This window comes from Sebastes fasciatus, chromosome 11, assembly GCF_043250625.1.
Source record: "Sebastes fasciatus isolate fSebFas1 chromosome 11, fSebFas1.pri, whole genome shotgun sequence".
In the NCBI taxonomy this organism is placed as follows: Eukaryota; Metazoa; Chordata; class Actinopteri; order Perciformes; family Sebastidae; genus Sebastes; species Sebastes fasciatus.
In genome coordinates, this window is record NC_133805.1 from 7,795,096 (window position 1) to 7,822,804 (window position 27,709).

Sequence of the window (27,709 nt, forward strand, 5' to 3'; positions counted from 1 at the left end):
GATCGGTTCGCAGCCGAGTGTGACACAGTCGGGATGAGAATCAGCACCTCTAAATCTGAGGCCATGGTTCTCAGCAGGAAACCGGTGGATTGCCTACTCCGGGTAGGGAATGAGTCCTTACCCCAAGTGAAGGAGTTTAAGTATCTCGGGGTCTTGTTCGCGAGTGAGGGGACGATGGAACGTGAGATTGGTCGGAGAATCGGAGCAGCAGGGGCGGTATTGCATTCGCTTTACCGCACCGTTGTGACGAAAAGAGAGCTGAGCCGGAAGGCAAAGCTCTCGATCTACCGTTCAATCTTCGTTCCTACTCTCACCTATGGTCATGAGTGTTGGGTCATGACCGAAAAAACGAGGTCGCGGGTGCAAGCGGCCGAAATGGGTTTCCTCAGGAGGGTGGCTGGCGTCTCCCTTAGAGATAGGGAAAGAAGCTCAGTCATCCGTGAGGAACTCGGAGTAGAGTCCTTGCTCCTTTGCGTCGAAAGGAGCCAGTTGAGGTGGTTCGGGCATCTAGCACGGATGCCTCCTGGGCGCCTCCCTTGGGAGGTGTTCCAGGCACGACCAGCTGGGAGGAGACCACGGGGAAGACCCAGGACTAGGTGGAGAGATTATATCTCTACTCTGGCCTGGGAACGCCTCGGGATCCCCCAGTCAGAGCTGGTTAATGTGGCCCGGGAAAGGGAAGTTTGGGGTCCCCTGCTGGAGCTGTTGCCCCCGCGACCCGATCCCGGATAAGCGGTTGAAGATGGATGGATGGATGGATGTAATCAAGCCCAAGTACATGTCCTAGTTGTTTCCTAAATGCAAAACTATCACTGTTTTGTGCTTTATTTTGCATTGCAGTGTTAAGTCCTTCCATTACCAACCTGAATGACTTAATTTTACTAATAGCTTAGCCGTTATTTCAGTTTAGTTTTTTGTCAGGAGAGAATTCAGCTGAGGGGGCACAGTGACCTTTTTGGACAGGCCTGGACCCCCATTGGCCCGCCCCTAACGCCGACGCTGCTGTGAAGTAGTTGCGATGCGGCAGTGCTCGTGCATGTGTGTGTGGGGGACGTTGCATTGCAAGGAGCCCCGAGGGGAGGGGGTGGGTTTAGACGGAGCTTCTGAGGCGTGTCAACGTGTTTGATGATATTTGTTGAAACCCATCTGAAGCTTGAAATGCTGGTTTGACTCAGTATATGATATTCTGAAATTATATTTTGTTGTTTTGTTATCATTCAGCAATTCATGGATTTCAAGACAGTTTAGTTTGATAACTCTATTAACCTACTGTCAGACAGCTGTTTTAATCAGTAAAAGAAAATTGAACTGAATTTGAGGATGAGTCAGAGAAACATGGAGCCATCACCAAGAAGTATTTTAAAACTAAAAACTTAAATGTTTTCAAATGTGGAGCAGGTTTTAACCGAGGCTTCGTTGCAAATGAGGATTGTGGGTCAGAACAGCCAGAAAAGCATGCTTACTTGCATTCTGCAAAATGCGACCAGATGTAGTAAGACATGGTATTTTTGGCATACTGCATTTGACATACTATGTATTGGGACATACTAAATCTTTTTCTGTCATACTAAATAGTATGGTAGTATGGGTATTGGAACGAACAGAGTTAAAATTCCCAATCTCTGCTTCCTGGAATGAATCATAGGTTGAAAACTCCTGCCTGCTCGTCCTGCTCTCAAACACGACAGCTCCACGGTTTATTTCCTTGTTCCCTCCCCTTCAGATCTACAGTTTTAAGGAGGGTGTAACCAACATGGTGGTGAAGCGCAAGAGCTGACAGGCACCATTCACTGCACAAACACATGTTGTTTAGATCAGAGCTCAAACTAGATTCACTTCTCGGGAAGTGAAACTCAGAGAGTTGTTGTCACTGAGAGGTGAAATGGCGCAGAGAGGAGTTCAGCTGGAGCAGGAAACCTTCTCTTGTTCCATCTGTCTGGATCTACTGAAGGATCCGGTGACTATTCCCTGTGGACACAGCTACTGCATGAACTGTATTCAAAACCACTGGAATGGAGAGGATGAGAAGAAGATCTACAGCTGCCCTCAGTGTAGGCAGACCTTCACACCGAGGCCTGTCCTGATGAAAAACACCATGTTAGCAGATTTAATGGAGGAACTGAAGAAGACTGGACTCCAAGCTGCTCCTGCTGATCACTGCTATGCTGGACCTGAAGATGTGGCCTGTGATGTCTGCACTTGTAGGAAACTAAAAGCCTTCAAGTCCTGTCTGGTGTGTCTGGTCTCTTACTGTGAGAAACACCTCCAGCTTCATTACGATGTGGCTCAATTAAAGAAACACAAGCTGGTGGAGCCCTCCAAGAAGCTCCAGGAGAACATCTGCTCTCGTCACGACGAGGTGATGAAGATGTTCTGTCGTACTGATCAGCAGTGTATCTGTTATCTCTGCTCTGTGGATGAACATAAAGGCCACGACACCGTCTCAGCTGCAGCAGAAAGGACTGATAGGCAGAGAGAGCTGGAGGTGAGTCGACTCAACATCCAGCAGAGGATCCAGGACAGAGAGAAAGATGTGAAGCTGCTCCAACAGGAGGTGGAGGCTGTCAATCGCTCTGCCGATAAAGCAGTGAACGACAGTGAGAAGATCTTCACCGAGCTGATCCGTCTCATGGAGAAAAGAAGCTCTGATGTGAAGCAGCAGGTCAGATCCCAGCAGAAAAGTGAAGTGAGTCGAGTCAAAGAGCTTCAGGAGAAGCTGGAGCAGGAGATCACTGAGCTGAAGAGGAGAGACGCTGAGATGAAGCTGCTGTCACACACAGAGGATCTCAACCAGTTTTTACTCAACTACCCATCACTGTCACCACTCAGCGAGTCTACATCCAGCATCAATATCCGTCCTCTGAGCTACTTTGAGGACGTGACGGCGGCTGTGTCAGAAGTCAGAGATAAACTACAGGACGTTCTGAGAGAGAAATGGACAAACGTCTCCCAGACAGTGACTGAAGTGGATGTTTTACTGTCACAACCAGAGCCCAAGACCAGAGCTGGATTCTTGAAATATTCACGTGAAATAACACTGGATCCAAACACAGCATACACACTGCTGTTATTATCTGAGGGGAACAGAAAAGCAACATTTATGAGACAACATCAGTCTTATCCTAGTCACCCAGACAGATTCACTGGATGTGATCAGGTCCTGACTAGAGAGAGTCTGACTGGACGTTGTTACTGGGAGGTGGAGTGGAGAGGGAGAGAAGTTTATGTAGCAGTCGCATACAAGAGTATCAGCAGAGCAGGGGGGATGAAAGAATTTGTGTTTGGATGGAATTACAAATCTTGGGCGTTAGATTGTGACCAAAACAGTTATAGATTTTGGTACAACTATGTCCAAACCCCCGTCTCAGGTCCTCGGTCCTCCAGAGTAGGAGTGTACCTGGATCACAGTGCAGGTGTTCTGTCCTTCTACAGCGTCTCTGAAACCATGACTCTCCTCCACAGAGTCCAGACCACATTCACTGAGCCTCTCTATGCTGGACTCTGGCTTATAGTTGATGATGCCACTGCTGAGTTCTGTAAACTGAAATAGACAGAAGTCATTTGAGGGACAGAGGGTTCAATTCTGTGTTTTAACTCTTTAAACTCGTTTTGTCTCCATGTTTGTTGATCTCTTTTTTTTCATATAATAGACAAAGTAAGCACAGTTTACAAACTCTTAAAGGAATAGTTTGAGATTTTTGGAAAATGTGCTTATTCACTTCCTTGCTGAGAGTTAGATAAGAAGAGCCAGCAGACGGTTATCTGAGCTTAGCATAAAGACTGGAAACAGCTAGTCCGGCTCTGTCCGAAGGTAACGTCCCAGCACCTCAATATCTCACCGATGAATGACATTATACTGTATCTAGTTTGTTAAATCTGTACAAAAACCAAAGTGTAAAACCATCAAGTTGTGGTTTTACAGGGGGTTATGTACCGGACTGTGGGCATAGTCAGTTCCTGCAGTTGGGTTGTCACTAAGTTGCCAGGCAACCAGCGGAGACTTCAGGAAGTTACTGCTCCTAGTCCAAAAAAAAATCCCGTAAAACCACAACTTGTCATTTTTACACTTTGGTTATTTGTACGGATCAAACACACGAGACTTGTTAAATAGTGATCTTTAGAGGTGCTGGTTGGTGGATTTTATTACCTTTGGGTCGAGCCAGGCCGGCTGATATGACAGATGTGAGAGTGGTAACAGTCTTTTCATCTAACTCTCAGCAAGAAAGCAAATAAGACAATTTTCCAAAATGTTGTAATGTTATTTTAATGTCTCTCTATTGTGAAAAGGAATTGCTCTGTTTTTGTCATGAGGACTTTCTAGTTGGTTGGTTGGCTCTCTGTTCCTGTCTCCAGCCCCAGGCCATGTACTCTCCTCACACTCCCCAAACCTGCCATCCTCCAACCATCCACTAGATGCCCTCAGACGTCCACGCCCACCTACACACCTGTTCCCACTTTCCCTCATCAGCCCTGCTGTTCATAACCGGCCCTTTTCCACACACTCCTTGCTAGTTTGTCAAAGTTGCCGTATGCCTCATGCCTTTGAGTTCCATCTGATCTGTTTTGTTTTTTCTGGTTACCTGTTCTGGATGTACCTGCCTGTTTATCTGCTGCAATAAATCATATCAGTCTGCCTGCCTAGTCTGCATTTTGGGTCTTATTCCTGTTACCCCGCATACACCAGACATTTTGAAAAGAGGACAAAATAACCTTCCATCTCCAGTTAAATGAACTGTAAAGGCACTACACAAGCCACAGAAAGAGATACAAATTAAATGTTAACGCTTTTTAAGACACCTTGAAACAAACACTTTATAAATGTATTTTCTTTTTAATGAAGAACAACAATAAACAGATTAATTCTACATTCAGGTAATTAATCAGAAGTAGCAACGTTTCAAATCCACAGCAAATATGCTAAACTGATTAAATGGAGTAATACTGCATATAATACGAGTACAGGTGAAAAGAAATGTGTTTCTGGTGTGATTAATAATATCTCATCATGATTTATTTGGATTAGTATATTAATACCCCAAAATGCTTGCACACATTCTAATGAATACAGGCCAGCACTTGAAACTCTTGTTATAGTGATGTAGTAGCACAGCACATCACTCCCAGATCCTGCACGAGATTGACAGAAGCAGAAACTGAACCGGAAGGAAAAATGCTTGGACAGTAACGTGACTGAGGTTTGTGGATGTTTCACTCACCAGTTGTTGTCCCTGCTCAGCCTGCTGTAGTGTAACATTAGTCCATTGTTTTATTCCACAATACTGAACAGAATAATCCAAACAGGTAGAAAAAGTAAGATGTGAGAGGAGCACAGGATGCTTTTTACTCTCTTGGTCCTAATTGTGCTTTAATGCACCAGGTTTGTAGGTCTACTTTCTCTCATTATTTTCTATTGAGTTAGATTAAAAAAATTTTTTTTTTTTTTAAAACACGCAAACGGAGCGGATCAAAACGAGACTTCTTACTGAAATATTGTAGTGACGGCTCATATTTCCCAGAGTTTCCATAGTTGTGTCTTTTTGCAGTGTGTTCGTGTTTTATTTGAACCATTAGTGAGGTGGCTGTTATATTTTTTGACAGGTAGCTCGTAATAAAGTTTCACTAGTGAACTTTATTACATATAACTGCGAGCGTCAATGCCTGTGCTGAAAGTGTCAGTAATCAAGTTCATATTTTCATTTACATCCAGGACAACTGACCCGGTTTTATCGGCTCATTTTATCTAAACTAATCAGCCGTTCCTCTCAATATGAGTGACAGGAAAAAATAGGAACCGTGTATCCGATAGAAGTTCAGACAAAACGTCACGCCGCGCTGTGCAGCGCCGTGTTGCTCGTGTTGCTCGTGGCCAGTTAGGACACTCCAATAGAAAACAATGTAATCAAGCCCAAGTACATGTCCTAGTTGTTTCCTAAATGCAAAACTATCACTGTTTTGTGCTTTATTTTGCATTGCAGTGTTAAGTCCTTCCATTACCAAACTGAATGACTTAATTTTACTAATAGCTTAGCTGTTATTTCAGTTTAGTTTTTTGTCAGGAGAGAATTCAGCTGAGGGGGCACAGTGACCTTTTTGGACGGGCCTGGACCCCCATGGCCCGGCCCTAACGTCGACGCTGCTGTGAAGTAGTTGCGATGCGGCAGTGCTCGTGCATGTGTGTGCGGGACGTTTGCATTGCAAGGAGCCCCGAGGGGAGGGGGTGGGTTTAGACGGAGCTTCTGAGGCGTGTCAACGTGTTTGATGATATTTGTTGAAACCCATCTGAAGCTTGAAATGCTGGTTTGACTCAGTATACGATATTCTGAAATTCTATTTTGTTGTTTTGTTATCATTCAGCAATTCATGGATTTTAAGACAGTTTAGTTTGATAACTCTATTAACCTACTGTCAGACAGCTGTTTTAATCAGTAGAAGAAAATTGAACTGGATTTGAGGATGAGTCAGAGAAACATGGAGCCATCACCAAGAAGTATTTTAAAACTAAAAACTTAAATGTTTTCAAATGTGGAGCAGGTTTTAACCGAGGCTTCGTTGTAAATGAGGAAACTGAGGCTATGTTCCAAATCGCATACTTTTAACTTTTAGTACATACTGCAGCTGCCCTTACAAAGTGTGCACTGTTAAATGCAGTATTGGGACAGACTACTTCGCCTTGACCTTTGACCCTCTTGCTCATATATCTGCTGTGCAGAGGATTGTGGGTCAGAACAGCCAGAAAAGCATGCTTACTTGCATTCTGCAAAATGCGACCAGATGTAGTAAGACATCCTGGTATTTTTGGCATACTGCATTTGACATACTATGTATTGGGACATACTAAATCTTTTCATACTAAATAGTATGTTAGTATGGGTATTGGAACGAACAGTGTTAAAATTCACAATCTCTGCTTCCTGGAATGAATCATAGGTTGATAACCCCTCCCTGCTCGTCCTGCTCTCAAACACGACAGCTCCACGCTATCGCTTTACTTCCTTGTTCCCTCCCCTTCAGATCTACAGTTTTAAGGAGGGTGTAACCAACATGGTGGTGAAGCGCAAGAGCTGACAGGCACCATTCACTGCATAACACATGTTGTTTAGATCAGAGTTCAAACTAGATTCACTTCTCAGGAAGTGAAACTCAGAGAGTTGTTGCTACTGAGAGGTGAAATGGCGCAGAGAGGAGTTCAGCTGGAGCAGGAAACCTTCTCTTGTTCCATCTGTCTGGATCTACTGAAGGATCCGGTGACTACTACCTGTGGACACAGCTACTGCATGAACTGTATTCAAAACCACTGGGATGGAGAGGATGAGAAGAAGATCTACAGCTGCCCTCAGTGTAGGCAGACCTTCACACCGAGGCCTGTCCTGATGAAAAGCACCATGTTAGCAGATTTAGTGGAGGAAATGAAGAAGACTGGACTCCGAGCTGCTCCTGCTGATCACTGCTATGCTGGACCTGAAGATGTGGCCTGTGATGTCTGCACTGGTAGGAAACTGAAAGCCTTCAAGTCCTGTCTGGTGTGTCTGGTCTCTTACTGTGAGAAACACCTCCAGCCTCATTACGATGTGGCTCAATTAAAGAAACACAAGCTGGTGGAGCCCTCCAAGAAGCTCCAGGAGAACATCTGCTCTCGTCACGACGAGGTGATGAAGATTTTCTGTCGTACTGATCAGCAGTGTATCTGTTATCTCTGCTCTATGGATGAACATAAAGGCCACGACACCGTCTCAGCTGCAGCAGAATGGACTGAGAGGCAGAGAGAGCTGGAGGTGAGTCGACTCAACATCCAGCAGAGGATCCAGGACAGAGAGAAAGATGTGGAGCTGCTCCAACAGGAGGTGAAGGCTGTCAATCGCTCTGCCGATAAAGCAGTGAACGACAGTGAGAAGATCTTCACCGAACTGATGCGTCTCATGAAGAAAAAAAGCTCTGATGTGAAGCAGCAGGTCAGATCCCAGCAGAAAAGTGAAGTGAGTCGAGTCAAAGAGCTTCAGGAGAAGCTGGAGCAGGAGATCACTGAGCTGAAGAGGAGAGACGCTGAGATGAAGCTGCTGTCACACACAGAGGATCACAACCAGTTTTTACTCAACTACCCATCACTGTCACCACTCAGCGAATCTACATCCAGCATCAATATCCGTCCTCTGAGCTACTTTGAGGACGTGACGGCGGCTGTGTCAGAATTCAGAGATAAACTACAGGACGTTCTGAGAGAGAAATGGACAAACGTCTCCCAGACAGTGACTGAAGTGAATGTTTTACTGTCACAACCAGAGCCCAAGACCAGAGCTGGATTCTTACAATATTCACGTGAAATAACACTGGATCCAAACACAGCATACACACGGCTGTTATTATCTGAGGGGAACAGAAAAGCAACATTTATGAGACAACATCAGTCTTATCCTAGTCACCCAGACAGATTCACTGGATGGTCTCAGGTCCTGAGTAGAGAGAGTCTGACTGGACGTTGTTACTGGGAGGTGGAGTGGAGAGGGATAGGAGTTTATGTAGCAGTCGCATACAAGAGTATCAGGAGAACAGGGGTGCCAAATGAATGTTTGTTTGGATTGAATGACAAATCTTGGGCGTTAGATTGTGACCAAAACAGTTATAGATTTTTGTACAACTATGTCAAAACCCCCGTCTCAGGTCCTCTGTCCTCCAGAGTAGGAGTGTACCTGGATCACAGTGCAGGTGTTCTGTCCTTCTACAGCGTCTCTGAAACCATGACTCTCCTCCACAGAGTCCAGACCACATTCACTGAGCCTCTCTATGCTGGACTCTGGCTTATAGTTGATGATGACACTGCTGAGTTCTGTAAACTGAAATAGACAGAAGTCATTTGAGGGACAGTGGGTTCAATTCTGTGTTTTAGCTCTTTTTAAACTTGTTTTGTCTCCATGTTTGTTGATCTCTCTCTTTTTTCAGATAATAGACAAAGTAAGCACAGTTTACAAATTCTTAAAGGAATAGTTTGACATTTTGGAAAATGTGCTTATTCACTTCCTTGCTGAGAGTTAGATAAGAAGAGCCAGCAGACGGTTATCTGAGCTTAGCATAAAGACTGGAAACAGCTAGTCCGGCTCTGTCCGAAGGTAACGTCCCAGCACCTCAATATCTCACCAATGAACACATTATAATGTATCTAGTTTGTTAAATCTGCACAAAAACCAAAGTGCAAAACCATTAAGTTGTGGTTTTACAGGGGGTTATGTACCGGACTGTGGGCATAGTCAGTTCCTGGAGTTGAGTTATCACTGAGTTGCCAGGCAACCAGCGGAGACTTCAGGAAGTTACTGCTCCTAGTCAAAAAAAAAATCCCGTAAAACCACAACTTGTCATTTTTACACTTTGGTTATTTGTACGGATCAAACACACGAGACTTGTTAAATAGTGATCTTTCGAGGTGCTGGTTGGTGGATTTTTTTATTACCTTTGGGTCGAGCCAGGCCAGCTGATATGACAGATATGAGAGTGGTAATAATCTTTTCATCTAACTCTCAGCAAGAAAGCAAATAAGACAATTTTCCAAAATGTTGTAATGTTACTTTAATGTCTCTCTATTGTGAAAAGGAATTGCTCTCATTTTGTCTAGTTGGTTGGTTGGCTCTCTGTTCCTGTCTCCAGCCCTAGGCCATGTACTATCCTCACACTCCCCAAACCTGCCATCCTCCAACCATCCACTAGATGTCCTCAGACGTCCACGCCCACCGACACACCTGTTCCCACTTTCCCTCATCAGCCCTGCTGTTCATAACCGGCCCTTTTTCACACACTCCTTACTAGTTTGTCAAAGTTGCCGTATGCCTCATGCCTTAGAGTTCCATCTGATCTGTTTTGTTTTTTTCTGGTTACCTGTTCTGGATGTACCTGCCTGTTTATCTGCTGCAATAAATCATATCAGTCTGCCTGCCTAGTCTGCATTTTGGGTCTTATTCCTGTTACCCCGCATACACCAGCCATTTTGAAAAGAGGACAAAATAACCTCCCATCTCCAGTTAAATGAACTGTAAAGGCACTACACAAGCCACAGAAAGAGATACAAATTAGATGTTAATGCTTTTTAAGACACCTTGAAACAAACACTTTATAAATGTATTTTCTTTTTAATGAAGAACAACAATATACAGATTAATTCTACATTCAGGTAATTAATCAGAAGTATCAAAGTTTCAAATCCACATCAAATATGCTAAACTGATTAAATGGAGTAATACTGCATATAATACGAGTACAGGTGGAAAAAAAATGTGTTTCTGGTGTGATTAATAATATCTCATCATGATTTATTTGGATTAGTATATTAATACCCCAAAATGCTTGCACACATTCTAATGAATACAGGCCAGCACTTGAAACTCTTGTTATAGTGATGTAGTAGCACAGCACATCACTCCCAGATCCTGCACGAGATTGACAGAAGCAGAAACTGAACCGGAAGGAAAAATGTTTGGACAGTAACGTGACTGAGGTTTGTGGATGTCTCACTCACCAGTTGTTTCCCTGCTCAGCCTGCTGTAGTGTAACATTAGTCCATTGTTTTATTCCACAATACTGAACAGAATAATCCAAACAGGTAGAAAAAGTAAGATGTGAGAGGAGCACAGGATGCTTTTTACTCTCTTGGTCCTAATTGTGCTTTAATGCACCAGGTTTGTAGGTCTACTTTCTCTCATTATTTTCTATTGAGCTAGATTAAAAACATTTTTTTTTTTTTTAAAACACGCAAACGGAGCGGATCAAAACGAGGCTTCTTACTGAAATATTGTAGTGACGGCTCATATTTCCCAGAGTTTCCATAGTTGTGTCTTTTTGCAGTGTGTTCGTGTTTTATTTGAACCATTAGTGAGGTGGCTGTTATATTTTATGACAGGTAGCTCGTAATAAAGTTTCACTAGTGAACTTTATTACATATAACTGCGAGCGTCAATTCCTGTGCTGAAAGTGTCAGTAATCAAGTTAATATTTTCATTTACATCCAGGACAACTGACCCGGTTTTATCGGCTCATTTTATCTAAACTAATCAGCCGTTCCTCTCAATATGAGTGACAGGAAAAAATAGGAACCGTGTATCCGATAGAAGTTCAGACAAAACGTCACGCCGCGCTGTGCAGCGCCGTGTTGCTCGTGTTGCTCGTGGCCAGTTAGGACACTCCAATAGAAAACTATGTAATCAAGCCCAAGTACATGTCCTAGTTGTTTCCTAAATGCAAAACTATCACTGTTTTGTGCTTTATTTTGCATTGCAGTGTTAAGTCCTTCCATTACCAAACTGAATGACTTAATTTTACTAATAGCTTAGCTGTTATTTCAGTTTAGTTTTTTGTCAGGAGAGAATTCAGCTGAGGGGGCACAGTGACCTTTTTGGACGGGCCTGGACCCCCATGGCCCGCCCCTAACGCCGACGCTGCTGTGAAGTAGTTGCGATGCGGCGGTGCTCGTGCATGTGTGTGTGGGGGACGTTTGCATTGCAAGGAGCCCCGAGGGGAGGGGGTGGGTTTAGACGGAGCTTCTGAGGCGTGTCAACGTGTTTGATGATATTGAAACCCATCTGAAGCTTGAAATTCTGGTTTGACTCAGTATATGATATTCTGAAATTCTATTTTGTTGTATTGTTATCATTCAGCAATTCATGGATTTCAAGACAGTTTAGTTTGATAACTCTATTAACCTACTGTCAGACAGCTGTTTTAATCAGTAAAGTTTAATCCTGGAGCTTCAAACCTCTGGACCCAGCTTGTTATTCACACAGGATGTCGTCATGTCAGTAAACTCACGTCCATTGCAGACTCCTGGGCGGGCCAGTTCTGATCGTCCTCAGCGACAACCAGCAACAGAGGACACTTGAGTCGTCCCACCTGCTCAGAGACAAACAGCAGCAGCGTTTCAGCTTTTATCACCGGCTGCAGCTTTGAATATCTATATCACCTGTGGAATCATTTATCTGTGGATTTTTGAGGCATTACTCAGAGCTAGAGAGGCAAGATTAGCCACAGATACTTCACTTTGTTGTAGATTCAGCTGAAAACGAAAGAATATAAAATAAATTCATCCACATCGCCGTTTAGTCTCTAAACACATAGATACAACATAATGCAAACCATCTGCAGTGCAGAACTTTTGTCTCCCCCCTCTGGCAGTGAGAGTAAATACACAAACACTGTGGACATGCTGATGACATATGCCTGCAGGTGAGCTCACCACATCTCCCCCCGCCTCCAGGAGCGCTCTCTTCAAGTCTTCCCTTGCAAATAAGGCCAGAGGGAAATAAAATAAAAAAAGGAAAATAACTTTAATCCTTCCTCTGAATGCCAAGTTATTTTTTTTTATCTGGAGCATCCACTCCCGAAACTTTGGTTGGGCGCTTCTTAGGATTTAGGAGTATTGCCATATTCCTAGCTGCTGCTCCGTCGCTATGGTCTCCCCCTTCCTGTCCCCTTTAGCTCTGGCCGGTTGGTATAAAACGCATCACTTCTGGCGCACCAGCAAGGGAAAGTCGCCACAGACACCACAACTACGGTATACTACAAAATACAGAGAGCTTTCCCTGGTGGCAATAGGCTTAATCAACATTGTGTGAACTTGGGCTTGAAATTTTGTGTATGGGTTCTGGGTGTTTCATATCTTGTGTGTGTGTGTGTGTGTGTGTGTGTGTGTGTGTGTGAAAAGTCCGAAATAAAATAATCCCAAAAAAGAGGAAAAGGCAGAGAGAAATTCTGCCTGGTGGTACTCACGTCCACTTTGAGTGAGGGGTCAGTGGGGATGGGCAGCAGCAGATCTCGCCAGATCACGTGATTCTCCTCGGTGAAGCGAGTCTTATCAACGTTTCTGATTGGACAACATAAAAACACTGAAAAATGCTTCAGAGAAAGATCAAAGTTTGTCCTGAGGGTGGCGCTAAAGGAAAGGTCTTGGGGTCATTCAAATCTAAGGTTCATTCTCTGGAGAGAGCAAAAATATGAAAGTAACTGAAGGAAGATCAACTTACTGGTTATAGGCAATCAATGTTTGCTCCATAGTTGCGTCAATCGGCTGCACATGACTCCCACTAATACACACTATACACCTGAGCTGGGAGACACACACACACACACACACACACACACACATAAAATATACAGAGGTTTACACATGACCAGTGGAGACGGAAACCTGAAATCATTTTAATGGACAAGCAAGATCCAAAAAGTGACACAGAACAGCAAAACTACACAAAATGACAAAGGAGCAATTTATAAAACAACTTTATGTGGAAACAACAATTATTATTATCTGACTATCAACTTAGAGCTTCATGAGCAGCCAGAACACTGAGCAGAAACGTGGCACTGATTAAGGGGTCTCCATTGTTTCCTTTTTTTTTCGATCTATGATGATATTTCCCAGAATTTACTTTGTTACTTTGTTTTTGGGCTGGAGATCCCTGTTAGTTTAGTTTTTAGTAAACTCCTTTTTCAGTTTAGGGGGATGAGCTGGGTGCGACAACCCATTGCGTGGCCGGCCCAGCGACTCCCCCCTCTTTTGTTCATTTAACTGGGATCTCCAACCCTTTGTTTGCTTAGTTGCATTCTGACATTTATTTTTTTCCTGACTGATAATAGATTGTTTCCTTTTCACATAACTGTCTCATGGCGTCCTTTCTAGCTTCGTCCTCTCCAGAGCCTTCGTTAGTTTGAGAGGCCGCAACATTGTTCATGAATGAATCTGTTAGTGTGTTTTGTGCTGTTTTGGCCAAATCGTTGCTCTCCACACACTATGGGTTCAAAACTGTTCAATTTAACACAACATGTCGTTATCTGTGTGGTCTCACATTTTCAACATCTGTTAAGATTTGAAAAATCTTTTAGCGTGGGCCAGCCTCAAGCTGTATCAAGATGATGGAAGTAACTTTCAGCTAGCCGTCTTACCTTTACAACTTTGGAGTAAACCGCTGTTTTGAGGGTGACACTGGTGCCGAAGGAAAGACCCATCATGGCGATCCTGCTGCTGAGGATCTGAGGATGCTGCTCCAGGAGTCTGTAGGCCGTCTGCAGCAGGAAAACATGTCAGAAAACAAACTGTTACAGCTGTATCACAGAGGCCAGGCTTTGAACATTTTGTGATACAGGCAGAAAAGAAATTTTAAGTTTAAGTTTGTGTGGATTTTCATACTTTATATTAACATGCATATAAACCAAGATTGCACTCTGTATTGTAGAGGATGAAGCTTTGTACGTCTTTCTTCATTTCTTGCGGTCTACATCCTTTTATCTGGTATTCAGTGTTAGATGACATAAACCTTGTGACATCTATAATAACTCAAACTTCAAATATTTTTAATTGGCAACACGTTTCCATGAACCAGCTCTCATTATGTCTTGGTAGTTTACAGGCTGCTGTAATCTGGGTATGATCTTTGACTCTCACCTTTCCTCTCAGTGTCAGGCAACTAAAGTTGTGAAATCACGTTTTAAGAAACAGTCAGTTATGTTATCTTTGTCTTATCTAAATCTTCAGATAATAATTCACACATCTGTCCTGGAGGAACGATCATTTCTGTGATGATTTTCCTTAGATTTCCCTTTTTCCTATTAAAAGGGTTTTTCCTCTCCAACAGTGGATCTGCATTTAGAGATAAATGAAAAACCTTTCCAGCCAATGAAACCTGGTGTCAAACTGTTAAACTAGAAAACAGTTATGAACATATTACACCATTGAGGTTAATCTTTGATTGTAGCAGGCTCAGTTAGAGCTCTGGTAGAGCTAGAGCGAAGGTCCAAAGGTAGTCGAAACTTTGGCGTGGAAAAACTGTCATGGCAAATTTCAAAGGGGTCCCTTGACCTCTGACCTCAAGATATGTGAATGAAAATGGGTTCTATGGGTACCCATGAGTCTCCCTTTACAGACATGCCCACTTTATGATAATAACATGCAATTTGGGGCAAAAACCATTCAGTCTTTTGAATACAGCAGAAATGTGTTATTTCCGCCTATACTAAAATGGTGTATTTGAATATTTCTGCATACTGGGGTCCCTAAAAAGTCTTGAATTACATAAATTAGGTAACACTGTAAAGCTGAGACTCTTTTGGATCCAATGAGCCCATCTGTATTCATGTGTGATGATGTTAGTCCCCATAGTAGCCATTTCATTGTAGTGAGACCATGTTTTGGAACTTGACCTCACTGTATAAAATGACCTGTGGTGACCTCTAGGATAATCACAGCCTCATGACACTTTACAGCCACAGACTAGAGACCTAGAGCATTCAGAGAATGGATGGCTTTCCTAGCTAGATTGACAATAAGGGGGTTTCTGAGCAGTTTACACAACAGAAGTGCTCGCCATCCAATCGGCAAGAAAAATGCAATTCATGCAGAAATCTCCAAATGTTACAACTTTTTGATACCAAATCACAGCATGGCTTTTTCTGCTCCGCAGCGAAAGCTGGACCGGAGAGGCCAGACACATAGCCACCTGACATTAAAGATCAAAGTAAGCGCGCTACACCTATTGACCGTCATCTTTTCTTGTAAAATGTCCATTGTAATCGCTAACACCGGTGTTGTCACGACTTTATTAACCGGTGGGAAAATTTCCTCACCGTCACATCCCTACTAGAGGGTCAGGCCCGGTGCTACATATTTATAATATTATTAAAGTAGAAATGTAGCAATAATAATAGTGTTATGGAAATTAATTTAATATCAAGTTAAACTAACAAAAACTCTGAATGACACTTCCTCCTGTTGTCTTTAATGCCAACACTAGTCTCTGATCTGTAAAGGTCAATGAATTTCTGAACCAGATTTTATGTGTTAAGTGACGCATAAACAGAAAGATAACAGACACACATCCTGGTGTCTGCAGCAAAGACTTTTAACCCACATAACTTAACATGAACCTGACTTAATGTGACTCTTTCTGTCTCACAGCCAAAATAAATGATTATTAACAGGATGCAGGTTGCACTTCATGATCACACCATGTCCTCTGTAGTCTTGATAGAAATTTTTGGGAGAGCAATTTATATTTTATTATTTAAAGTTACACATAGTCTGTCTTTTAAAGGCAGATATCCGGCCAAAATCGCAGACAATGCACTGAATACTCAATATGTGTACTATCGTTCAACATACTTTTGTGTGAATAAACAGTAGCATGTATGTTTTCAGATGCACTGAGCAGTAATTTAGATACTCATCAGGTTTTACCTCAAAGTACTCATTGTCCACCATCTTCCCAGTTTCAATGGTGACTTTAGGTGTCAGGTAGTCGAGGGCCAAGGAGGCGAAGCCGTGAGAAGCCAGCAGCGCTGAGCGGTACTCCACCAACTTCCCTCCACCCCCCCACAGGTCCAGGAGGCCGGGGAAAGGTCCCGGTCCTTCAGACGAGTCAAAACACCAAAAACAATTCTCAGTTTACACAACAATGATATTGTTTATCTGATCTTCTCTAGGAATATATCTGATGGAAACATTTTTCACTTGTCTGTTGGCGTGCAAAGAAGACGAGAGGACAGGATCAACAGGTCGGCTTAAGACTGGTGTCTGTGTGTATTGTTTTATGCTGTCGGGTTTGAATGTGTGTGACATTCATGGTGTTCATGTATTTCAGCCCTGCTTCCCAGCTGGGAAGACACACTGACAGCTGTTGTTGCCTGTCAGTTTGTCATGTTATGATTTGAGCATATTGTTTTATGCTAGATGCAGTACCTGTGAGGGTTTCTGGACAATATTTGTCATTTTTTTGTGTTGTTAACATACATTTGCATAAAGCAGCATATTTGTCCACTCCCATGTTGATAAGAGTATTTAATACTTGGCAGCCCTAGTTTTAACATTTAATCGGTATGTATTTTAATGTTTGGTAATAAAGTGTTTTTAAGATTATTAATATTTGTTTCTCTGCAGAGCGTCAGTCGGCCATTAGCTGCTCTTGCCTTGGGGCTATTTTCACTGTTTGCTTATGGGCTTTTTTGGGGTTTCTTTTCTGTCTAGTCCACTCTGGTAAGTGAATTGGTAGTGGGCGGACTAGTTTTTCCTCTGGTCCTACCTGAGGGGAGGAAGAGGGTCGCAGTGAGTCCGTTCTCTGTAACCGGGATCCTGCGGACGCCGGGCGCCATGTACCAGCGCTCCACCACCACACCGGCCAGCGGTACCTGATCCACGAAGCCCTCAGTCTGGTGTCCCTGGTACACCGAGATTTTGACCTCCATGGGAGTCTGGATGTTCATCTTCCTCATCCTGAGGGATGATGGGAAAGAGTTGACTCTGACACTGATTCGGTATTGATTGGTATCATCTGAACAGCTCTATCCTTGTCGGTCTACCTGAGCCAAGGTTTGCTGCCTGGAACTGGTCTGAGGCTCCACATTAGACCCATCGGTTCAACTCCAGAATATGTCCCGCCCAGACTGGGATCCTCTGTAACTGTACGGTAAAAGGCATGAAAAATTATTTCAAATTTTGATGTTCATTTTTTCCAAAAAGCTGCTTATTTTTATAACGAAATGTGTTTTGCTGTAAATAACAAACTTTAAGATGACTGAAAACATTTCTAAAATAATTTTCTTTAATTTTCCAGGTCTAGGTATTGAACCACGTACCGTTCACAGTCCCGGTGGTGTTGGCGGTGTAGTGAGCGAACGCCTCCCAGCTGTGTCCATCATCACACTGGTAGAGGGCGTAGACGGTCAGCTGGGAACCAGGGAGGACGATCTGGACCAGGACGATAAACTTCTCATCCATGAGCCCTCTGGACGGCTCGACCGACAACTTCACACAACCCTGCTTCCTGTCCATCCTGATTCAACTGAACATATACATAAACTGTGTGGGACCAAGTTGCTGCCCCATATACTGTATATACAGACGTGGACAAAAATGTTGGTACCCTTCCGTTAAAGAAAGAAAAACCCACAATGGTCACTAAAGTAACTTGAAACTGACAAAAGTAATAATAAATAAAAATTCACTGAAAATTAACTAATGAAAATCAGCTATTGTTTTTGAATTGTGGTTCAACAGAATCATTTTAAAAAACAAACTAATGAAACTGGCCTGGACAAAAATGATGGTACCCCTAGAAAAGATTGAAAATAATTTGACCACAGGGAAATATTAAACTAAGGTGTGTCCTGTAAATAGCATCACAGGTATCTTCAAACTTGTAATCAGTCAGTCTGCCTATTTAAAGGGTGAAAAGTAGTCACTGTGCTGTTTGGTATCATGGTGTGTACCACACTGAACATGGACCACAGAAAGCTAAGGAGAGAGTTGTCTCAGGAGATTAGAAAGAAAATTATAGACAAGCATGTTAAAGGTAAAGGATATAAGACCATCTCCAAGCAGCTTGTGGATGGATGGATGGATGGATAAACTGATCAGACTCTACTCTGTGAATGGTTCCTAAAGACAGCTTGAGTTTGTCAAGCTTGCTCTGAATCATGGTCCTCTCTTGTTAACACGATGATGAGAGTTCTTCAACTGAACCTTCTCAAACAGATGATTCCTCAAGTCATTGTATTCGGAAAAATGGGGCATAACATCAAATTCATTCTCGACAACACAAAAGCAAAAAAAAAATGTTCGTCAGGAATACCTTTATATCTGCCTACCTCAGTTACCCGTGTTAAGTGCCGGTTCTTAACTGGGCACAAAATGTCCTAGAGTAGTATTAATTAACCACACCTATTAATGTATAAACACATCAAGTTACTTATTACATGATGAGCACACATCAGCTCTAGTTCATCCAGTTTGTTCAAAACTCAATATATTTTTTTATTTGTTAACTGTGCATATCCTCAATATCTGCAAAAAGGAATTTATTTGTCTTTGTTAAAGGGTTTTTTGGTTGGAGTTTTTCTTATCCAAATCGAAGGTCTAAAGATAGAGGGTTTCGTATGCTGTACAGATTGTAAATTCCCTTGAGGCAAATTTGCGATATTGGACTGTATAGATAAAAATGGACTTGACTTGAACTCCTTTCCAATACTAAAGAGCAGGTATCCAATTTTGAAGACAAACATCTAAAAACAGCTAAATATATACATATGAATTTCTGTACAACGGCCTGAATTTTAACTCAAAGTCCCTTAAAAGACTTAATGTTATGCCCCAGCTTCCCTTAAATGCTTATTTATTCCTTAAATTGTAAACACTTACTGTACAGGCCGATTGAGAACAGATGCAGACCTCACAGCCTTCTTCTTCAGGTTTGGTGTGTATAAGCCACTGATTGACCGCTGAGTCTTATTAGGGTTCAAGCCCCGAAGGGGCAGAACCCTATTGAGTTTGTGCCGGTTTATTATTAGGGTTATAGCCCCGAAGGTGCCGGTTTGTTCTTTTTATTTGTTGTCTTATGCCGCGGCTCAATTTGCCGTGAGCTGGAATGAGCGAGAAACATGAAATTTCGCAGAATAACTGGAAATGATGTGCATGAGCTTCTCAAGCAATATGAGCGTAATCGACCACATGGTGGCGCTGTAATTAACGCCCAAACACGCGATTTTGGAAAGGCCACGCCCCTCACACCGTAAGTCTGATTGACTTGAAACTCGACACACATGTCCAGCTCCGTGTGATCTACAAAAAAGCTGCTCAGACCACTAAAGTCCGCCTAACTAGATTTTATGCCTTTGCTCAATTTGCTGTGAGCTGGAACGAGCTAGAGACATGAGACTTGGTACCATAACTGTACATGATGTCATAATGCTTCACATAAAATATGAAAACAATTGGCCACATGGTGGCGCTATAAAAATTTTCAAGGCCAGCCCCCTCACACCATAAGTCCTATCAATTTGAAATTTGACAGACATGTGCTGCTGAATGTGATCTACAAAAAAGTCTCTTGGACCACGAAAGTCCACCGACTAAATTTTCCGCCATGTTGAATTCTTTGAAAAACACATTTTTGACATCTCCTCCTAAACCGTAGGTCTGATTGCTGGCATATTTTCTGCGAATCATTATTGGACCAGGCTCATCAAAGGTTGCATAAAGCTTGTTGATATGTCATTGTGTTGTGAAGATATTGACCAATTCATTTTTAAGGGGCGGGCTCAGCACATCAATAGACCTAACTTCACAAGCCTTTGGCCCATCATCTCCAAACGTGCAGCATATGTTCACAAGAGTAGCTGAAACATCTGCTGAAAGTTTCATTCAAATCGACCACATGGTGGCGCTGTAATTAATGCCCAAACATGCGATATTGGAAAGGCCACGCCCCTCAAACCGTAAGTCCGATTGACTTGAAATGTTACACATATGTGCAACTCCGTGTGATCTACAATAAAGCCTCTTGGACCTCCAAAGTGCACCTGGAAATATTTTCCGCCATATTGGATTTTTTGAAAAACACATTTTTGACATCTCCTCCTAAGCCGTTGGTCTGATTGCTACCAAATTTTAATAATCGGAAGTAGCAAAGTTTCAAATCCACAGCAAATATGCAAAACTGATTAAATGGAGTAATACTGCATATAATACGAGTACAGGTGAAAAAAATGTGTTTCTGGTGTGATTAATAATATCTCATCATGATTTATTTGGATTAGTATATTAATACCCCAAAATGCTTGCACACATTCTAATGAATACAGGCCAGCGCTTGAAACTCTTGTTAAAGTGATGTAGTAGCACAGCATATCACTCCCAGATCCTGCACGAGATTGACAGAAGCAGAAACTGAACCGGAAGGAAAAATGTTTGGACAGTAACGTGACTGAGGTTTGTGGATGTTTCACTCACCAGTTGTTTCCCTGCTCAGCCTGCTGTAGTGTAACATTAGTCCATTGTTTTATTCCACAATACTGAACAGAATAATCCAAACAGGTAGAAAAAGTAAGATGTGAGAGGAGCACAGGATGCTTTTTACTCTCTTGGTCCTAATTGTGCTTTAATGCACCAGGTTTGTAGATCTACTTTCTCTCATTTTTTTCTATTGAGCTAGATTAAAAAAAAAAATAGTTTTAAAAAACGCAAACGGAGCGGATCAAAACGAGACTTCTTACTGAAATATTGTAGTGACGGCTCATATTTCCCAGAGTTTCCATAGTTGTATCTTTTTGCTGTGTGTTCGTGTTTTATTTGAACCATTAGTGAGGTGGCTGTTATATTTTTTGACAGGTAGCTCGTAATAAAGTTTCACTAGTGAACTTTATTACATATAACTGCGAGCGTCAATTCCTGTGCTGAAAGTGTCAGTAATCAAGTTAATATTTTCATTTACATCCAGGACAACTGACCCGGTTTTATCGGCTCATTTTATCTAAACTAATCAGCCGTTCCTCTCAATATGAGTGACAGGAAAAAATAGGAACCGTGTATCCGATAGAAGTTCAGACAAAACGTCACGCCGCGCTGTGCAGCGCCGTGTTGCTCGTGTTGCTCGTGGCCAGTTAGGACACTCCAATAGAAAATTATATAATCAAGCCCAAGTACATGTCCTAGTTGTTTCCTAAATGCAAACTATCAGTGTTTTGTGCTTTATTTTGCATTGCAGTGTTAAGTCCTTCCATTACCAAACTGAATGACTTAATTTTACTAATAGCTTAGCCGTTATTTCAGTTTAGTTTTTTGTCAGGAGAGAATTCAGCTGAGGGGGCACAGTGACCTTTTTGGACGGGCCTGGACCCCCATGGCCCGGCCCTAACGCCGACGCTGCTGTGAAGTAGTTGCGATGCGGGGGTGCTCGTGCATTTGTGTGGGGGGGCGTTGCATTGCAAGGAGCCCCAAGGGGAGGAGGTGGGTTTAGACGGAGCTTCTGAGGCGATGCTACTTTCAAATTTTCCAATCATGTCTTTCTGGATTCAGAGCTGCAGCAAAAAACGTGTTTGATGATATTTGTTGAAACCCATCTGAAACTTGAAACGCTGGTTTGACTCAGTATATGATATTCTGAAATTCTATTTTGTTGTTTTGTTATCATTCAGCAATTCATGGATTTTAAGACAGTTTAGTTTGATAACTCTATTAACCTACTGTCAGACAGCTGTTTTAATCAGTAAAAGAAAATTGAACTGGATTTGAGGATGAGTCAGAGAAACATGGAGCCATCACCAAGAAGTATTTTAAAACTAAAAACTTAAATGTTTTTGTAGGGGTTCTACTGTAGTAGGTTTTGATTATTAGCAAAATAATTAATAAATAATAATAGAATTATTAATATTAATAAAGATTATCAATAAACATCAATAATAAACGGGGCACCACCCTGGAATCAGGGACCAATGACCAAAACGTTAATATAGTCTCATTATATATGCTAAACTATCAATTTGGAACGTTGATTAATAATTAAATTAATAACTATAACCAAAATAGATAGTAAAGGTTGAAGGATATCGGAGTTCTTGACATAGCAGAGGTTGGCATTATTCACTCTTGTGCAACATTAAAGAGACCAGCATGTATATTCCACAAACATTTATTTACAAGATAATAAAGGTTCAAAACACAATATTAATCTAACTAAATAACTAAACTAAACAAACCAAACAAAGTGTGTGTGTGTGTGTGAGAGAGAGAGAGAGAGAGAGGGGGGGGGAAACAAGATGGCGTCTTGTTTCAAAATGTCTGTATTGCCTACAAACAAAATGGTGAGCACTGTAAAACTACAAAGATGGCTGAATCAAAGATGGCGGAATCAAAGATGGCGGAATCAAAGATGGCCATCAGCATGTCATCACATGACCTCTTTGTTCTTCTGAGAAGAAGGACAGAGAGGGGGGGGGTGATGTGGGGTTAAGATTATCTGAAGCTGTATGTTTATGTTTAACTAATTCACAGTTTCTGTATGTGATCTTTATGTGTGTTAGATATGCAGTGGGTTAGAAAAGATGGTTAGTTTGCATGCAAGACCTTGTCTATGTGAAGCATAAACTAAACACATCAGATGTGGCGAAGCCAGTTACCCAAAAATCAAATACAGATAAATCAACACAGTCAAACTCAATGAATAACATTAAACCAAATCAATACAAGTACTTTCTAGAAATCAAAGTTGGACAGTCTTGCTCAGCCCTGTGCGATTGCTCATGCTAAGGCCCAGTACGTTACCAATCCATGGAAGAAAAGGGTTTGTGATTCCATGTGTTGAAGTTGTGGTTCCAAGTCAAAGATGTCGTCTTTGCTGTTAGCTTGGTGCTAACTTCTTTGCTTGATAGCTTGAAGTTAACTGGTGAAAAGGGCAGAGCACTCGCGTCGTCTGCCTTTTGGTTCCTTGGTTGCAATGGCTGTTTCCTAACAGGCCATTGATCAGAACAGAGCTGTTTCTACAGCTTCTGGACTGGAGAGCTTAGATGAAGAGTAGAAAGAGGGCTGTGGGTCACCTCCAGCAGCTGGTCAGCTTGGGTCAGGAGGTGAAGAGCAAAGAGTAGAAAGAGGTCGAAAAGAGGAGGAACAAAGAACATTCCTCTGGTTTTGTTCTGTGTGATTTTCACACCTCTGGGTGAAATGTTACTGTAACCAATGAGGACTGACATGAGTCCTGTGGTCAAGGATCAGGTTACTGAGTTCATGAGGTCACTTGAAACCAGCCAGATGCTGGGTCCCGACATTTTCAAATGTGGAGCAGGTTTTAACCGAGGCTTTGTTGTAAATGGTGAAAATGAGGCTATGTTCCAAATCGCATACTTTTAAGTTTTAGTACATACTTCAGCTGCCCTTACAAAGTGTGCACTGTTAAATGCAGTATTGGGACATATTACTTCACCTTGACCTTTGACCCTCTTGCTCATATATCTGCTGTGCAGAGGATTGTGGGTCAGAACAGCCAGAAAAGCATGCTTACTTGCATTCTGCAAAATGCGACCAGATGTAGTAAGACATGGTATTTTTGGCATACTGCATTTGACATACTATGTATTGGGACATACTAAATCTTTTTCTGTCATACAAAATAGTATGGTAGTATGGGTATTGGAACGAACAGAGTTAAAATTCACAATCTCTGCTTCCTGGAATGAATCATAGGTTGAAAACTCCTACCTGCTCATCCTGCTCTCAAACACGACAGCTCGACGGTTTATTTCCTTGTTCCCTCCCCCTTCAGATCTACAGTTTGAAAGTGGGTGTAACCGACATGGTGAGAGCTGAAAGGCCCCATTCCCAACACAAACACATGCTGTTTAGATCAGAGCTCAGACTAGATTCACTTCTCAGGAAGTGAATCTCAGACAGTCGTTGCTACTGAGAGGTGAAATGGCGCAGAGAGGAGTTCAGCTGGAGCAGGAAACTTTCTCTTGTTCCATCTGTCTGGATCTACTGAAGGATCCGGTGACTATTCCCTGTGGACACAGCTACTGCATGAACTGTATTAAAACCCACTGGGATGGAGAGGACAAGAAGAAGATCTACAGCTGCCCTCAGTGTAGGCAGACCTTCAAACGGAGGCCTGTCCTGATGAAAAACACCATGTTAGCAGATTTAGTGGAGGAAATGAAGAAGACTGGACTCCAAGCTTCTCCTGCTGATCACTGCTATGCTGGACCTGAAGATGTGGCCTGTGATGTCTGCACTGGGAGGAAACTGAAAGCCTTCAAGTCCTGTCTGGTGTGTCTGGTCTCTTACTGTGAGAAACACCTCCAGCTTCATTACGATGTGGCTCAATTAAAGAAACACAAGCTGGTGGAGCCCTCCAAGAAGCTCCAGGAGAACATCTGCTCTCGTCACGACGAGGTGATGAAGATTTTCTGTCGTACTGATCAGCAGTGTATCTGTTATCTCTGCTTAATGGATGAACATAAAGGACACGACACCGTCTCAGCTGCAGCAGAAAGGACTGAGAGGCAGAGAGAGCTGGAGGTGAGTCGACTCAACATCCAGCAGAGGATCCAGGACAGACAGAAAGATGTGAAGCTGCTCCAACAGGAGGTGAAGGCTGTCAATCGCTCTGCCGATAAAGCAGTGAACAACAGTGAGAAGATCTTCACCGAGCTGATCCGTCTCATGAAGAAAAGAAGCTCTGATGTGAAGCAGCAGGTCAGATCCCAGCAGAAAAGTGAAGTGAGTCGAGTCAAAGAGCTTCAGGAGAAGCTGGAGCAGGAGATCACTGAGCTGAAGAGGAGAGACGCTGAGATGAAGCTGCTGTCACACACAGAGGATCACAACCAGTTTTTACTCAACTACCCCTCACTGTCACCACTCAGCGAGTCTACATCCAGCATCAATATCCGTCCTCTGAGCTACTTTGAGGACGTGACGGCGGCTGTGTCAGAAGTCAGAGATAAACTACAGGACGTTCTGAGAGAGAAATGGACAAACGTCTCACAGACAGTGACTGAAGTGGATGTTTTACTGTCACAACCAGAGCCCAAGACCAGAGCTGGATTCTTGAAATATTCACGTGAAATAACACTGGATCCAAACACAGCAAACACACTGCTGTTATTATCTGAGGGGAACAGAAAAGCAACATATATGATGCAACATCAGTCTTATCCTAGTCACCCAGACAGATTCACTGGATGGTGTCAGGTCCTGAGTAGAGAGAGTCTGACTGGACGTTGTTACTGGGAGGTGGAGTGGAGAGGGAGAGAAGTTTATGTAGCAGTCGCATACAAGAGTATCAGGAGAGCAGGGTGGCTGAATGAATGTTTGTTTGGATGGAATGACAAATGTTGGGCGTTAGATTGTGACCAAAACAGTTATATATTTTGGTACAACAATGTCCAAACCCCCGTCTCAGGTCCTCTGTCCTCCAGAGTAGGAGTGTACCTGGATCACAGTGCAGGTGTTCTGTCCTTCTACAGCGTCTCTGAAACCATGACTCTCCTCCACAGAGTCCAGACCACATTCACTGAGCCTCTCTATGCTGGACTCTGGCTTATAGGTGATGATGCCACTGCTGAGTTCTGTAAACTGAAATAGACAGAAGTCATTTGAGGGACAGAGGGTTCAATTCTGTGTTTTAAAGGTCACATATTATGCTCATTTCCAGGTTCATAGATGTATTTTAATGTTGCACTAGAACATGTTTACATGCTGCAATGTTCAAAAAACCCTTTATTCTTCTCATACTGCAGCCTGAGTCTGCCTGCCTCAGAGCCTAATTCAGCCTCTGTCTGAAAACCACTGATTCACAGCCTGTCTCCTCCCACTCTGATTGACAGAAAACGCTGACCAATCAGAGCAAACTTCCTCAACAACAACAGCGTCACCCTCCCCCTCCCTCCCGGAGAAGCTCTCTCTCTCTCTCTTTCTCTCTCTGAGAGACGAGTGGAGAGATAGCAGCTAGAATAAAGTTTATAAACCTGGGCACAGCACCAGCGAAAATAAAGTCCATCCACTGGGTCTTCAGAGGATCCGAAGTGGGTACATGGTGCAAGCTTTTGTGTGGAGTATTGCAGCCAACAACAGAACAAGCGGGTTTTCCTTTCAGCATGTTTACTAGTAAACAGTCGAAATAACAATGGCGGACGCAGCTTGCTGAGCCGGCTACTCCGTGGGCGGGGTGGGGTGAGGGGGGTGCTGTTCTGTTTCACTGGAAACAGGAAAGCCATATATGGCTTGCATTGCTCTCTAATGACGTCAGAAGACAACTAAAAAAGCGAATTTTTTTTTCTGCACCCATTTCCGGACAAACGGAGGAGGAGAAAAAGAGAGAGGATGGTCTTTTATGATACTATGGTGGCCTGTAGACACACTGGGGACAGATATTGATGTTTAAAAGACATGGAAAAGTGCATTTTGCATAATATGTGACCTTTAACTCTTTTTAAACTTGTTTTGTCTCCATGTTTGTTGATCTCTCTTTTTTCATATAATAGACAAAGTAAGCACAGTTTACAAACTCTTAAAGGAATAGTTTGACATTTTGGAGGATGTGCTTATTCACTTCCTTGCTGAGAGTTAGATAAGAAGAGCCAGCAGACGGTTATCTTAGCTTAGCATAAAGACTGGAAACAGCTAGTCCGGCTCTGTCCGAAGGTAACGTCCCAGCACCTCAATATCTCACCGATGAATGACATTATACTGTATCTAGTTTGTTAAATCTGTGCAAAAACCAAAGTGTAAAACCATCAAATTGTGGTTTTACAGGGGGTTATGTACCGGACTGTGGGCATAGTCAGTTCCTGGAGTTGGGTTATCACTGAGTTGCCAGGCAACCAGCGGAGACTTCAGGAAGTTACTGCTCCTAGTCAAGAAAAAAATCCCGTAAAACCACAACTTGTCATTTTTACACTTTGGTTATTTGTACGGATCAAACACACGAGACTTGTTAAATAGTGATCTTTAGAGGTGCTGGTTGGTGGATTTGACAGTCTTTTCATCTAACTCTCAGCAAGAAAGCAAATAAGACAATTTTCCAAAATGTTGTAATGTTACTTTAATGTCTCTCTATTGTGAAAAGGAATTGCTCTCATTTTGTCTAGTTGGTTGGTTGGCTCTCTGTTCCTGTCTCCAGCCCCAGGCCATGTACTCTCCTCACACTCCCCAAACCTGCCATCCTCCAACCATCCACTAGATGCCCTCAGACGTCCACGCTCACCTACACACCTGTTCCCACTTTCCCTCATCAGCCCTGCTGTTCATAACCGGCCCTTTTTCACACACTCCTTGCTAGTTTGTCAAAGTTGCCGTATGCCTCATGCCTTTGAGTTCCATCTGATCTGTTTTGTTTTTTCTGGTTACCTGTTCTGGATGTACCTGCCTGTTTATCTGCTGCAATAAATCATATCAGTCTGCCTGCCTAGTCTGCATTTTGGGTCT

General features: G+C 42.7%; 5 protein-coding genes across 5 annotated transcripts in view; 4 read left to right on the top strand and 1 right to left on the bottom strand.

Moving 5' to 3' along the window:
• toe1 (target of EGR1, exonuclease) overlaps nucleotides 1–27,709 on the top strand; it is a 442,640-nt gene that overhangs the window by 397,104 nt on the left and 17,827 nt on the right. The window lies entirely within an intron of this gene.
• LOC141776570 (tripartite motif-containing protein 16-like) lies at nucleotides 1,471–4,641 on the top strand. Its single transcript, XM_074650265.1, has 2 exons — nucleotides 1,471–3,771; nucleotides 3,987–4,641. Exon 1 carries the CDS (start codon nucleotides 1,883–1,885, stop codon nucleotides 3,548–3,550), a length of 1,668 nt encoding a protein of 555 aa, XP_074506366.1. The 5' UTR covers nucleotides 1,471–1,882; the 3' UTR covers nucleotides 3,551–3,771; nucleotides 3,987–4,641.
• Nucleotides 6,413–9,920, top strand: LOC141776571 (tripartite motif-containing protein 16-like). Its single transcript, XM_074650266.1, has one exon. The coding sequence runs from the start codon at nucleotides 7,170–7,172 to the stop codon at nucleotides 8,835–8,837; it is 1,668 nt and encodes a 555-aa protein (XP_074506367.1). The 5' UTR covers nucleotides 6,413–7,169; the 3' UTR covers nucleotides 8,838–9,920.
• LOC141776578 (acyl-coenzyme A thioesterase 1-like) lies at nucleotides 11,752–18,224 on the bottom strand. Its single transcript, XM_074650273.1, has 8 exons — nucleotides 17,596–18,224; nucleotides 17,320–17,419; nucleotides 17,043–17,233; nucleotides 16,202–16,371; nucleotides 13,915–14,034; nucleotides 12,996–13,078; nucleotides 12,742–12,835; nucleotides 11,752–11,865 (listed from the first exon to the last, which is right to left on the bottom strand). Exons 1-8 carry the CDS (start codon nucleotides 17,789–17,791, stop codon nucleotides 11,767–11,769), a joined length of 1,053 nt encoding a protein of 350 aa, XP_074506374.1. The 5' UTR covers nucleotides 17,792–18,224; the 3' UTR covers nucleotides 11,752–11,766.
• Nucleotides 24,140–27,692, top strand: LOC141776568 (tripartite motif-containing protein 16-like). Its single transcript, XM_074650263.1, has one exon. The coding sequence runs from the start codon at nucleotides 24,200–24,202 to the stop codon at nucleotides 25,865–25,867; it is 1,668 nt and encodes a 555-aa protein (XP_074506364.1). The 5' UTR covers nucleotides 24,140–24,199; the 3' UTR covers nucleotides 25,868–27,692.

What these genes read in the sequence shown, in the direction of transcription:
- LOC141776571 (XM_074650266.1), top strand. Translation starts at nt 7,170, where the DNA reads ATGGCGCAGAGAGGAGTTCAGCTGGAGCAGGAAACCTTCTCTTGTTCC.
- LOC141776578 (XM_074650273.1), bottom strand. Translation starts at nt 17,791, where the DNA reads ATGGACAGGAAGCAGGGTTGTGTGAAGTTGTCGGTCGAGCCGTCCAGA. An exon ending in TTTACTCCAAAGTTGTAAAG is followed by an intron (nt 13,079 to 13,914) that starts GTAAGACGGCTA and finishes TGTGTCTCCCAG; the next exon opens with CTCAGGTGTATAGTGTGTAT. An exon ending in ACATTGATTGCCTATAACCA is followed by an intron (nt 12,836 to 12,995) that starts GTAAGTTGATCT and finishes TTGTCCAATCAG; the next exon opens with AAACGTTGATAAGACTCGCT.
- LOC141776568 (XM_074650263.1), top strand. Translation starts at nt 24,200, where the DNA reads ATGGCGCAGAGAGGAGTTCAGCTGGAGCAGGAAACTTTCTCTTGTTCC.
- LOC141776570 (XM_074650265.1), top strand. Translation starts at nt 1,883, where the DNA reads ATGGCGCAGAGAGGAGTTCAGCTGGAGCAGGAAACCTTCTCTTGTTCC.